The 12522-nt window shown below is 34.4% G+C and overlaps 1 protein-coding gene across 2 annotated transcripts; it reads left to right on the top strand.

Moving 5' to 3' along the window:
- On the top strand, positions 1893 to 12008 carry LOC109844945 (ubiquitin-conjugating enzyme E2 34-like). Of its 2 annotated transcripts, none has more exons than XM_020414123.1 (10): positions 1893 to 2057; positions 3431 to 3591; positions 7363 to 7417; positions 8328 to 8366; positions 8559 to 8622; positions 8734 to 8795; positions 8888 to 8927; positions 9283 to 9310; positions 10877 to 10968; positions 11541 to 12008. In XM_020414123.1, exons 2-10 carry the CDS (start codon positions 3535 to 3537, stop codon positions 11824 to 11826), a joined length of 723 nt encoding a protein of 240 aa, XP_020269712.1. In that variant the 5' UTR covers positions 1893 to 2057; positions 3431 to 3534; the 3' UTR covers positions 11827 to 12008. The 2 variants fall into 2 exon arrangements, with proteins under 2 accessions (XP_020269712.1, XP_020269713.1); XM_020414124.1 differs by having other exon boundaries at positions 1896 to 2057; positions 11544 to 12008.

Below are 12522 nucleotides of genomic sequence, written 5' to 3'. Positions count from 1 at the left end.
GCGAGACGCCTTTTCCTGTCTCGCCCGCGAGACAGCCTTCAAAAAGATCAGAAACTGTTTTGTAACCGCCGACACGTGGCCACCAACTGTTCAAGAACGTGGGAAACGTCGTGGGCGAGAATCACGTTGATAACTGCAAAAATAACGGAGTTGTAAAATGTGGGAAGGCAGTTACAAGAAAACTGCTGGGCGGTTGAGGATTTCCGAGACAGCATTTACTGTCTCGGAACCCGAGACAGTGTTTACTGTCTCGGAACCCGAGACAGTCTTTGCTGTCTCGACCGCCGAGACAGCAAACACTGTCTCGGAAGTGGTTATTTGTCCAGGGGTTATAAATACCCCCCTGTGATCATTTGTTTAAGGGGCTGATCATTCTTGAGCACTTTGGAGCAGACAGAGCAGAGTTCCTGAGCTTCTGGCAATTCCTTGAGATTCGAGCTTTGACTTGATTTCAAGAAGAACGACTATCTTACTTTGATAAGATATCGTTTCAAATTCTCACTTCGATAAACGAAGGAAGAATCACTAAACCCCTCACGATTCAATCAGAATCTGTGATTTGGTGGTCCACGAGCCAAAGCGTTCCCGGCACAGGCAAAGATCCCACGCAAGCAGCGATCCAAACAACGATCCTGCGTTTGTTTCTAAAAAGTTGTAATTTTCATTTTTGTTGTGTAAAAGAAGTCTTATAAAAAGACTATTTCTTTTGAATTTGTTGTAATCGACTGAAGATATAATGAGTTCCACAACGAGAGCAACTTTTGACGCAAACAAACCCACCTTTAGTTTCACCTCCATAGCACTTACATATCCTTTGTTATTTTTCGTAACATTTATAACGCCTAAGTTGTTTTAAAATTGACATGTTAATTTCTTAAACGTGAAAATATTCATTCGAAAGTTCTCACATTCATATGCTAATTTTATTACTTTCTAACAATTAAGTTTGTTGAGTTTATTGGTAGAACTTTCTAAATTCTATTTCTAAAAAAATATTAGGATATATTTCAATAAGAATTTGGGTAGACTTAATAATAAATTTAACAATATTAATGATTAAAAAAACTAAAACATATAAATGTTAAATAGAAACTTTCAGGCAAAAAGTTTTCATGCTTGCATAAAAAAGAATACAGACGTGTCAATTATAAATAACTTAGGGTACATAATTGATAAAAAAACAGCAAAGCGCATATATAAGTGGGAAGTGAGTAAACCAATAAGGTGTTTAACTGACACTAGCTAAATCGCCCGTGCATAATGCAGGTGGCAAAAAATTTAATAGAACTGTGTTAGCATTTTTAATTCATCATTTTTTTACCAATCTCTAATATAATATTAAAGCTACTAATTTTGTAAATTTTAGTTATTTGTAAACACAGTCGTAAAAGGATGAATGATTTTTTCTTATTTGGGGGGAGAAAGCATTTATTGAGGGAGAAAAATAACAAAATGTATAATATTTCAAAATGATCAATTTGCCTCAACAATCAAAGAAATTCCCTAAAAATAAATCTATGGAAGGAAGAATTCAACCCATTCCTTCACTGCTAGCCACCTCACTTAACTTTTTATATAATAGAAAATAATAATAAATAGCATGGAAGTATAGATAGTATAGATATCGCTAAAACTTAATAGGAAGAAACTTCTATACACTTCATTAACAATTTTTTTTTTGCACAAAAGTTAGCACACATTGGATTACCATACGAAGAAGGCAATGTAACAGGCACCTTTATGCAAAAAAAATATACTGCATAAATTATAATCAATCAATTTCCCAAAAAGTTTAATTGATAGAGACTTCAGTGCAAAAGTAGAGCGCACTTTGGATTAATATGGAACGAGGGTAGTTTAATAGGTCCCTTTATGCAAAAATGAAAAGCTCTAATTTAATGAAAACTTTCAAGATTTCTAAATCGAAGTCCCCTCTTCGAGAGTATTTTTCTTGCCTCCCTTCTTCCAAATTACTAATCTGACTTCTTTCAAATCCTAAATCCCCAAAATTGATCTCTGCATCCGTCGATTTCCTCGATTTCGTCTCCGAATCAGCTGTAAGATCTCGCGCTCCCTTCGCTTATCTTCGTTTTTGCCCAAAATTGAAGTGCAAATTATCTGTACATGCGCCGAAGATTGGAATTGTAACGATCATTTGATAAATCTCCATCTAAAACTTTATTATGATGTGTAATTTCAGTAAAATTTTTGAATTTGTCTTCAACTTTGTAGCAAAACTGCGAACGATTGATTCTTGAATTTAGGGTTTTTTTTTGGCAGCATAGAATAGTTAGATATTGGTTTGTTGGTCGTCAACTAAGATTATTGAACTTCCAGCTTCAAACATGAACAGTTTTATCTAAAGCCAATCATTTATTTTATGGTAAATAGCATTACAGAATAACAGTAACAAAAGGATGGTAATTTTTAAGGTGCAATTTTCTCTTAGTAGTAGAAGACATGTATGATTATGCCTGTTTCTGTTGAGCAACCGAAGAGCCAGTTTGTTTTAGAATTTGTATTTGAGGATCGGAGTTAGGAGGTGTAGGCCTCAGATTTTAGAACCTGTTTTGAGTTTGAGTTCACTTGAGCATGCAATTTAGGAAATATAAGTATTAAGTAGGGTGGCTATTAGCACGGAGTTGGATTTTGGATACAACTATCGGGTGCACGCGTGATATGATACTGGTATTCTGATGCAGAAGTTCTGTTTGAGTAATATTATTCACATAAGTTACCCAGATGATATATCCAGATTGCAGACACCATATTATTTTAAATGTTTTTGGTTCTTCTCCTAATATATTTAGTATGTACCTAGGTAAATTGGTGAGGGCGGCCTGGACTGATGTTGAGTACTTGGTCAATATGTTGCACAAACCGCCTCTTTCTCCGTCGTTGTTTGTGCTCTTTTTCTTTGGATTTTTAGTACCTAAAACTTTACCGAAATTTGATGCCATCTCTTTTCTATTCCTTTCTTCATTTATGTTGTTATAATTCCACTTCAGAGGTACATCAAGTTCTAACCTGTAACCATAATTGTAAGCCCATTTTTGTGCCTGCCTGTTATGCTGGCTCTGGTTGCTGTCAAGAAATCATAGGACACAAAAAGCCTTCAAAATATGCAAGTAATGTTTGTAAACCAATTGGCTTCTTGTTCAACTTTAGATTAGGCAATTATTTTTCCTTATTGTATAAAAATGATCACATCATGATAGCTAAGGCATGCTACAATAGAACTTCCTAGTTATTGGTGCATGCTTCCACCATTGGGAGAGCATTTTTTTATTTCTTTGGCCAAAATTTTCTACTGCTTACAGTGTCCTCTATGCTTATATAGCTATGCAAGTGAATATATGCTGACTTCAGTCTGCTGAAAAAGGTTCCATTTTTATGTACCTTTAATTTCTTCTTATATTGCATATTGCAGGTTTAGGTTGTTGTTCAGCAGAATAAGCTGAGGCATATTAAGAGCTTTACTGGTTGAGGATAAAAGCATTGTTTGGAGCTTCATTCTGAGAGTACCTATAGCTGATGGCACAGAGAGCTTGTTTGAAACGTCTCCAGAAGGAGTATCATGCACTTTGCAAGGTGTGTTTGTTTAATTATATATAATCCTTATACATTTAGGAGGCTGACAGATTTTATACATATAACCACCTACAGTTTGGTTGAATGCATAAATTAAATTGGATGACTGGTAAAGAAGTTTTCATTAATGCTTTATTTGGGGGTATTTATATGGCTACTTTGTCAGAGAATTGAGAAACGCTCTTTGACCACAAGTTCTAAATAATAAAAAGCAATTTACTGCCTTGCTCTTCTAACGCGCGGAAGTGATAAACCTCTGACTCCAGCAAGGGGTGTTCTCTGAATCCATAAAGAATAATTTTCGAATCCATGAAGAGACAACCTCGAATCCACGAAGTAATATAAAAAGAAAATTTATTGATAAAAGGTTATTATTTTTTGGGTTACATGACTCTTCTTAAACTGAAAAACAAACAAGACCCCTAATAAGATTAGAATTACAAAGAAATATAAAATATGAAATTCTATCCTAAAAAGACTCACGATAATAGAGGAAACAAATCATGAATCAAATTAAATTTGTTTCCTAATCTAATTTAACTCTAACATGAATTTATTTCCTAATCTAAATAAACTTCAACTTTATTACTAAAAATAAACTAAAAGCTGATTATTTTTAGATTTTAACAAAAACTGGGTATTACTGATGAGATTTTAAAAATATGACAATCTAGTTGGCTCCGTCTCATCGAGATAGGTAATTTATATATATAATATGTTAGAATCCGTCTTTCGGATTAAAAGATATGATTATTTTTTTACAGAAGTCAATAATACGCATGAGTCAGCATTTAGCTCGTGATTGTCCCACTCATCTATGAAATTTTCCGTTAAGTGTCCTACATCAGTCTCCTCTTGTTGAAGGAAGCTCGATCCCGAGCTTATATTTGCTTGAATAGTAGCTTCATCGATAAATATTTTTCTTTTCCTGCATCGTTCAGCATCCGCCTTGTACTTAGCATTGATTTTCTCCGTTCTTTTTCCTCCTTTGCTAAGACTTCTTCTGAATCAAATTCGTATATTATTCTTTCCCACATTATGTGTATTTTATTAGCAGCATGTGGATGTGTAGTTGACTTGAAAAACTCCTCAAAATATGTTTTATGTTGCTTCTCATGTTCTAGTGCTGAAAGTATCGTCAAAATCTTCTTAAAATTATTCATAATCTTTGCTTCGAGTGAAGAAAATTCTTCCTCATACTCCATACACAATTCTTTCATTTCATTTACCTCGAGCTCTCCACCAAAGAACTCACATATATCATCAATTGTCTCACTCTCTAATTTATCCTGCTCTTTTATCAGGACAATATCAATATGTGTAACATCACTCACGATATCATGCAAAATATTCATCTTCATTAACATATCACCATCAACATCAGGAACCTCAGGATGAATCTTGATGGTGGTAAAATATTTCTTTTCGGTGGTGAGCGTCCCGTTATCTAGAGAACCTTCTCCTTAGCAACTGTCTTATATGCCCCTGGATCTATGATTGACATAATTGATGGAGTATTTGTTGTTGCTTCTTAGGTGCTCTTCATAAATTCAAACTCTTTCTCAGAGATGAATTGAGGTTTATTAGTTTTACCATAATCATGACTAGTTTGATAACTCCCTAAAAAGATCCATGATGAATGTCCTTTGTCATTCTGCTCAAATTCTCGCTCCACATTCTTCTCTAGACGGACCGTGTCGGCTACAATAAAAGAATCTTTTAAAGACACCCAAAACTGCATATAGTTAGAAGCTAAGAAATGGTCTCTTAATAATTTTTTCATCTTTGTCCACATTCGAACTGGATCCTTACCTTGATGGTATCAATTTATCAGTACTTTATCCCACCATGTAGATGCTTTTTCTTTAAGCCTATAACAACTAATTTCACTTTCCAATCTTTTGGGATTATCTCATACTCAAAATACTTATCCACTTCATCAATCCAATCAAGAAAAATCATCAGCATGAAACTTTTCATTGAAGGATGATATTTCTAATCCTCTAATGTCATAATTGTCCCGTCGACGGGCGGTCTCTGCGATCATAACCACGGCATGGGGCTTCATAGTTATCACTGTTGAATTCATCATTAGAGTCGGATCACGTCGCTGGTAACCATCAACGCGATTTCGAACTTCTACCGTGTTCAAACGCTCCACTACCGACGCAAGTCGCTATATGGTAGTCTTCATTTGATTAACATCGGTCTTCAACTCATCGAACTTAGTTTGAGAAATAGAGGTTTCATCGTCTGCCATCGGATCAGAAAAACAAAGCTCTAATACCAATTAATGCAGCGCGGAAGTGATAAACCTCGAAATCCACCAATGGGTGTTCTTTGAATCCACAAAGAACAATATTCGAATCTACGAAGAGACAACCTCGAATCCACAAAGTAATATAAAAGAGAAATTTTATTGATAAAAAATGATTATTCTTTGGAGTTATATGACTCTTCTTAAATAGAAAAACAAACAAGACCCCTAGTAAGACTAGAATTACAAAGAAATAGAAAATATCAAATTCTATCCTAAAAAGGCTTCCTATAATAGAGGAAACAAATCATGAATCAAATTGAATTTGTTTCCTAATCTAATTTAACTCTAACATGAATTTATTTCCTAATTTAAATAGACTCTAATTTTATTATTAAAAATAAGCTAAAAGCTGATTATTTTCGGATTTTACCCAAAAATGAGTATTACTAATGATATTTTAAAAATCTGACAATCTGGTTGGCTCCGTCTCATCGAGATAGACAATTTACATATATAATATGTCAGAATCCGCATTCCGGATTGGAAGATATGATTGTTTCTTTGCGGAAGTCAATAATACGCATGAGTCGGCATTTAGCTCGTGATTGTCCCACTCCTCCATGAAGTTGTCTGTTAAGCGTCCTACATCACCTTCTGATGAATATCAAAATATTGGACAGAAAAATTACATAGACATGTCTGATAGGACATGACAAAGTGATACATAGAAAATTAAAAAAACTACACAACACATAATAAGTGTATTTGGCACATCTGGAATTGGTCAAACACAACACTAAAGAAATCTTCAGAACTACATGATCATCTGGCAAAGTAAATCAGATTTTTCATGATTAAGTATTTATACTGATTTTTAACTATGTGAAAATATTCATTTCACATACAAGAACAGCAATTCATACAAATTGAGAGAATAGTAAAAGATAACCTTTAGGGAAATATTTCTTGTTCACTGCTTGAGATGAGTGATGAGTGTTATCGTTTGCATTTTGCCTGATCGTTACGTGCCTTTGGAATTGTATGGGAAGGTCGATGGCCAATACATCAATTTTCTAGCCAGCTTGGGGCTTTCCATATTGATTATGTGGGTTCATTTTAACAAAAGCTTCACATTTTGAGGCTCATCTTTCTATAAATGTGATGCAATAGTGTAAGGTATTTGTTATTGTCATAAATGTCTAGTGTGGAATTTGGTTATCCATACCATTTCCTAAGAATTTCTGACGAGTCTAAAAAATACTAAGCTTGTGAATGAGAATAAGATCACTTTGTCCTAGACTCCTAGGTAATTGGAGCTAATCTTATCTTTAACATTGAAGGTTCCTGTTGTGTCATATCATATGTGCCTTTTGCTCATTTTATAAAATATCTATTTGCATCCTGACGATCTATTTGCATCCTGATGATTACAATTCATAGCGTGATCCTTCTGTTCTCACTGGTGGTTTTTTAAGTTTCTTACGAACTTGTTCTGCTTCACATACTTGCAGGAACCAGTTCCACAGGTTGTAGCTCACCCTTCGCCTAGTGATATCCTCGAATGGCGTAAGTCAATAATCATCTTACTTTTCCTTAATTATATATTCCTTACGGATTTGTTTTCTGTGATATATATTGAGTATTATTCATTTGGGAGATCCCTCACCCTTTTGTTAGTATTGATGTTAGATATTTTCAATGAAAACCCAATCTTTAGAGGTTTATAAACTGTAGATCATACTGGAGTTGGGTAGTACTATAAGCAGGTTAATTAGCTTATTCAACACCTGTTGAAGATCTGTTCTGAAGCTGAACTATATGTATTTTTCTACATGAGAATTAAGAAGCATATATACGTACTGTTTGTTCTAAATGCGGGCACCTATGTATTAATGATCAATTAGGTAGTTGTTGCCTTATTGAAATTATATATTCATCTTGTTTTCATGGTTTAACAACAGAAGAGCTACTAAATAAATTGTCTTGAACTTCATTTTTAAAAATGAAACATGAACGATGACAGATAACCTTTAAAAATCAAATTGGGTGATGTGATATTTGTCAGAGCAATATGCTGACTGCAATCTCACACTGCTAATTTATGCTGAACCTAGCAAGCGTTCCTGTGAAATTTGTCACGCCCTCAAGTAATCTCTATATGCAACATTTTATTTTATGGTGTTGATACTGAAGCGCATCATGAACACTACTTCTGTATGTTTCTTTATTATTGGAGGTGTTATTTTCATACTACATTACAATATTATCCTGTGTTCAGATATGAAAAGTAGTCTGTAATCAATTGCAAGTTCTTCCGCTCCATCAGTTTGTTTCCTATCTTTATTTCTGTCATTGCCATCATGTTTGAGATTTGACATTTAGTTTGGACAACCGATGTCCTGGAGCATTCACTTTTTCTGAATCTTGTTCTAATATCTTGAAATTACATTGATTCTTTGACATGTTCTGCCTTCAGATTATGTCCTTGAAGGAAGTGAAGGAACTCCTTTTGCAGGTACATATATCTTCATGTATATATGTGATTATTATTTTTTTTCTTCCTTATATTCCTTCTTTTCCTTTTTTCCTTTTTTATTCTACTGTTAGTTTACTCTTTTTTTGGAAACTAGTCCATCATTTACTGCTATTGGTTAATTTTCATTACATTCTCCTATTCCATTGTTTTGAATCTATGTTTTATGTGAAGGTGGATATTACTATGGAAAGATCAAATTTCCTTCTGAATATCCATACAAGCCTCCAAGTATCAGGTAAGAAACTCTTGTATATGTGTACCTCTACTGATTGAAATCATTTGGCTATATAGTCTTTATGTAACAATTGTGGATTTTTTGCCCTCAATTCTTTTTTATCTCGGTCAGCATGATCACACCAAATGGAAGATTTGCACCTCACAAGAAGATTTGCTTATCTATGAGTGACTGTAAGTTTATAAATATTTGTAGAGTCGCAAGTTATTTTTATTGTTTGTCATGCATTTTTTATTGTTTGTATTATAACTTTATCATCTTGCAGTTCACCCTGAGACTTGGAATCCAATATGGTCTGTGTCAAGGTGAGGACCATAATTAGAAGTTACGTGTTGATAGGCTGATAGGTTTCCTGCTACATATATTCACCAAACCTTTTTCAGTTCCACATTGTTTGTACATCAGCTATGAATAAATGAAAACTAATGCCTAAACCTCTTAAAATGTTGTTGTAGCAACAAATTCGACCTTTACTCTTTGCCCTTTTCTTTCTTTTGAGGCTTTTTGGAAAACATATTAATATAAGAATTTTTGGCCTGCCTTTATTTCTTTGATATGACCTCTGTATTTGAAATTTTCACTCTAATAATTCAATTATTGTTTCTGTATTGAATATTGCAACTTTTGTTTTCAGATTGACTAATTAAATTTTTGATGCAGCATTCTTACGGGCCTTTTATCTTTTATGGTAAGTCATTCATGGCATTGCTATTGTTATTTTACTTTCTTTCTTCTTACAGAGTATATAAAAATATGGAGCTAAAATACATCTGAAATATGGTATATGTAAGCATGTTTTGTTGTGGTCCAAAGCACATTATCTTTTATCCATATCAGTCACATCTCAAGTTCAACTTTACATGCCAGCCTTATAAATCAAACTTGAGTGGATAGATGTGGAGAAGAGGTAGTCCTGATATTGTGTCTGATACTTTCTTTGGAGACTTATAATGAGATCCTCTTGTATGACTTTGAAGGATTCTGGGGGGAGTTGATGGGTAGTGGATAGATGTGGAGAAGAGGTAGTCCTGATATTGTGTCTGATACTTTCTTTGGAGACTTATAATGAGATCCTCTTGTATGACTTTGAAGGATTCTGGGGGGAGTTGATGTACAACCCATTTCTTCTTGTCATAAACCTCTTGCTAGTTCCTTTTAGCTCCGAAGTTGCTCCAAGAATAGAGTTTCCACTATTGAAGAAAAGGGAAAAGGAAACAAGAACCTTCACTTGGCTGGAGGGAGTAAGCAAGTCTACTAGTGGGGTTCAGTTGATTCCCTCCTAGATATCGATTGAACATTTGACGGGAAATACTTCCATACTTGGCCTCCTCCTGTTTTATTCCTTTTTGTGTATGGGTGTACGTGCGTGCATGCTGTGTTATAGTCAAATGGTGCATACAATTATTCTGTTAATTATCTGGGTTAGGTCTACAAACCTCTAGATTCCCTTGCATGTACGATTATTCTGTCATGATCTGGGGTTTTCCTTCATATGCTATTTTGCAATCTTCCAAAAAGAAAATCATTCTTCATTCTTTCAGTTTACATTTAGCTAATTATGATTTAACCTTTGGGATTTCCATGACCATTCAGTTATATTTAAGCTAATTATGATTCATATTAAGGTACATTTTGTATAATACTTCGATAAATTATTTGATTATATGTTGGGATTCTGTGGAGATGTAAGAATCTTTACTTCTTTAATCACAATGTTTATACTTCATTGAACAATTATTAACCTTTAATTAGAAGATGAAAACTAGTTTTAACTTAGTATAATTTTAACTTTTATTTATTTTATAAAATCAGTTTGATTTATCATTTATGGTTCTATCAAGGTATATACCTAAACAGATATCTACTTAAGTAAATACCCTGAAAGAAGAATTTGGACTCTATTGAAGACTCAATTCTTTCGTGAAAGTTTTGCTAAATAAACCACCTTTCTCCACAATTCCACCTTTCCCCACAGCTCCATTCTTTTGTGCATCAGATATGGACATCTATGACGCACACATTACCTGATATGACACCCCAATATTGTATTAAACATCTCCCATATATCGATATCTGCCACAATATATGGAACTTTTCCTGTCCAACATGTCCTCAAGATCCAACATTTAGAACACTTTTACTGTGATAATTGTAGACTTGTAGTTGAAATGAACCATAATTAGCTTAAATTGCAGCTGAATGGTTTGGGATTTCCAGATCACATTATCACTTTTTTACGTTAATTCCTATGCAGATGGATGATGGACCAACTACTGGCAGCATCAGAACCACAGATGATGAGAAGCGGCGACTGGCAAAGCTGTCACTCGCGTATAATTGCGAGAGGTAACTTATTTAATTCCATCTGCATTAAGGTTAACATATGATAATGTGCATATTACGAGTTCATTATACTTCATATTCTGCATCAAGTTACCAGGGACAAGTTTTACTTTCATGAGCTGCTTGGAAGATTTAGAATTTCGCGTAGGATTGCTGCATGCTATCGTAATAATCTGGTACTAAATTGTTTTGGAGGCAATCTCAAACCTGTTTCATTTTTGGACTTCTTTCTTGGTTGGCAAGCTAGTCTAATCTTTGACTTTTCGTATTCATGTTAAAAGGGAAACTCATTTTCAGTTCACTTCTTATGTATTAATCCTTCAGCTAGTTTTTCTTTCTTGATTAAAGTATGAATAATATAAGCATTAGTTATTAAGGCGGGGAAGAAACTTTGTTAATATTGGTATATCACATTACCTCACAATGCTAGTATCTATTAATTGATCTGTGATCACATCTGGTATTGACCTATGGTTTTAGGCTTAGAATTGTATTCTTGAAATCATCTTAATTTTCAGCTCTTTTGTAATTTCTGAAACCAAATCCTCAACCTGCATCCTATTTCTCTCTGTTAGCAGCAAAAACTGCCCCAATTTCAAAAAGCTATTCCCAGAATATGTAGAGAAGTACGAGAAGCTGCGTGCTCCTGAGCAATCAACATCCGAGCAAACAACAAACAGAGAGCAATCCAGCCCTCCGTCCACCACACTCGAAAGAGCCCCAGCCTTGGAAGGCACCGATATGGTGATCGAAGACAACGGAAGAAACGGAAGGCAAACCAAGAGCGTCCCGTTCTGGCTACTAATGGTGCTGCTATCGGTCTTTGGTGCTGTAATGGCTTTGCCTCTCCTTCAAATGTGACCCAAAACAAATGTATTGCTTCTGATGGAATATTAGTACTTTGGTACTTGATATTGAAGACATTTTTCGTCCTAATTTTTGTGGAGTTTACTGAGTTTTGTATAGAGGTTTTAAATGCTGAGACGCGGTTGAAGTATTTTCTTCATCCTCACAATTCCTGCTAATTTCTTCTTCTTCTTCCATTGCAAGTTCCTTCCGCAGTAACTGAGAAGTTTAATGTTTTGTCAGACAAATAAAAACTTTTCTATTTCAGGCAATGGTGAGGTCTGAACCCCAGCTCCCTCTCATTCTCATCAGACTGATAAAATTGTTTGATAATAGAGAACATGTTTTCGCATTTGTTCTTAATTACTTGTGTGAGCGTAAGGCTTCTTCCTCTGATGCTTATTGGATGTATGGTATTGTTGGCAATATTAATGACAAAATGTGAAAGGCTAAAATATAAATTTAGCCTATAAAGTGACACACTCTGACTAATAAGGCCTAAAAAGTAACGTGAGCGACAATAACACCTATAAATTGACATAGTTAACCATTTAAACCTACTCCGATCTCTAGAATTTTGATTTGTGCAAGAAAATTATAAAATTTTGCATATATACCCCTTATATCTCTCACACTTACAAATTTATCCTCGAAATTAAAATATTTACATAAAAACCCACTCTTTTTTTCTTCAACCTTTCTCTTCCCACT

The sequence above is a fragment of the Asparagus officinalis genome, chromosome 6 (assembly GCF_001876935.1).
Source record: "Asparagus officinalis chromosome 6, Aspof.V1, whole genome shotgun sequence".
Classification (NCBI taxonomy): domain Eukaryota; kingdom Viridiplantae; phylum Streptophyta; class Magnoliopsida; order Asparagales; family Asparagaceae; genus Asparagus; species Asparagus officinalis.
Note: the sequence above shows the minus strand (reverse complement) of the source record. Positions and strands in the feature narration are given on the sequence as shown.

Bases quoted from the DNA above. Each gene is read 5' to 3' on its own strand.
- LOC109844945 (XM_020414123.1), top strand. From the start codon at position 3,535: ATGGCACAGAGAGCTTGTTTGAAACGTCTCCAGAAGGAGTATCATGCA. The intron at 3,592-7,362 runs GTGTGTTTGTTT...ACATACTTGCAG, and splicing joins AGTATCATGCACTTTGCAAG to GAACCAGTTCCACAGGTTGT. The intron at 9,311-10,876 runs GTAAGTCATTCA...ATTCCTATGCAG, and splicing joins CGGGCCTTTTATCTTTTATG to ATGGATGATGGACCAACTAC.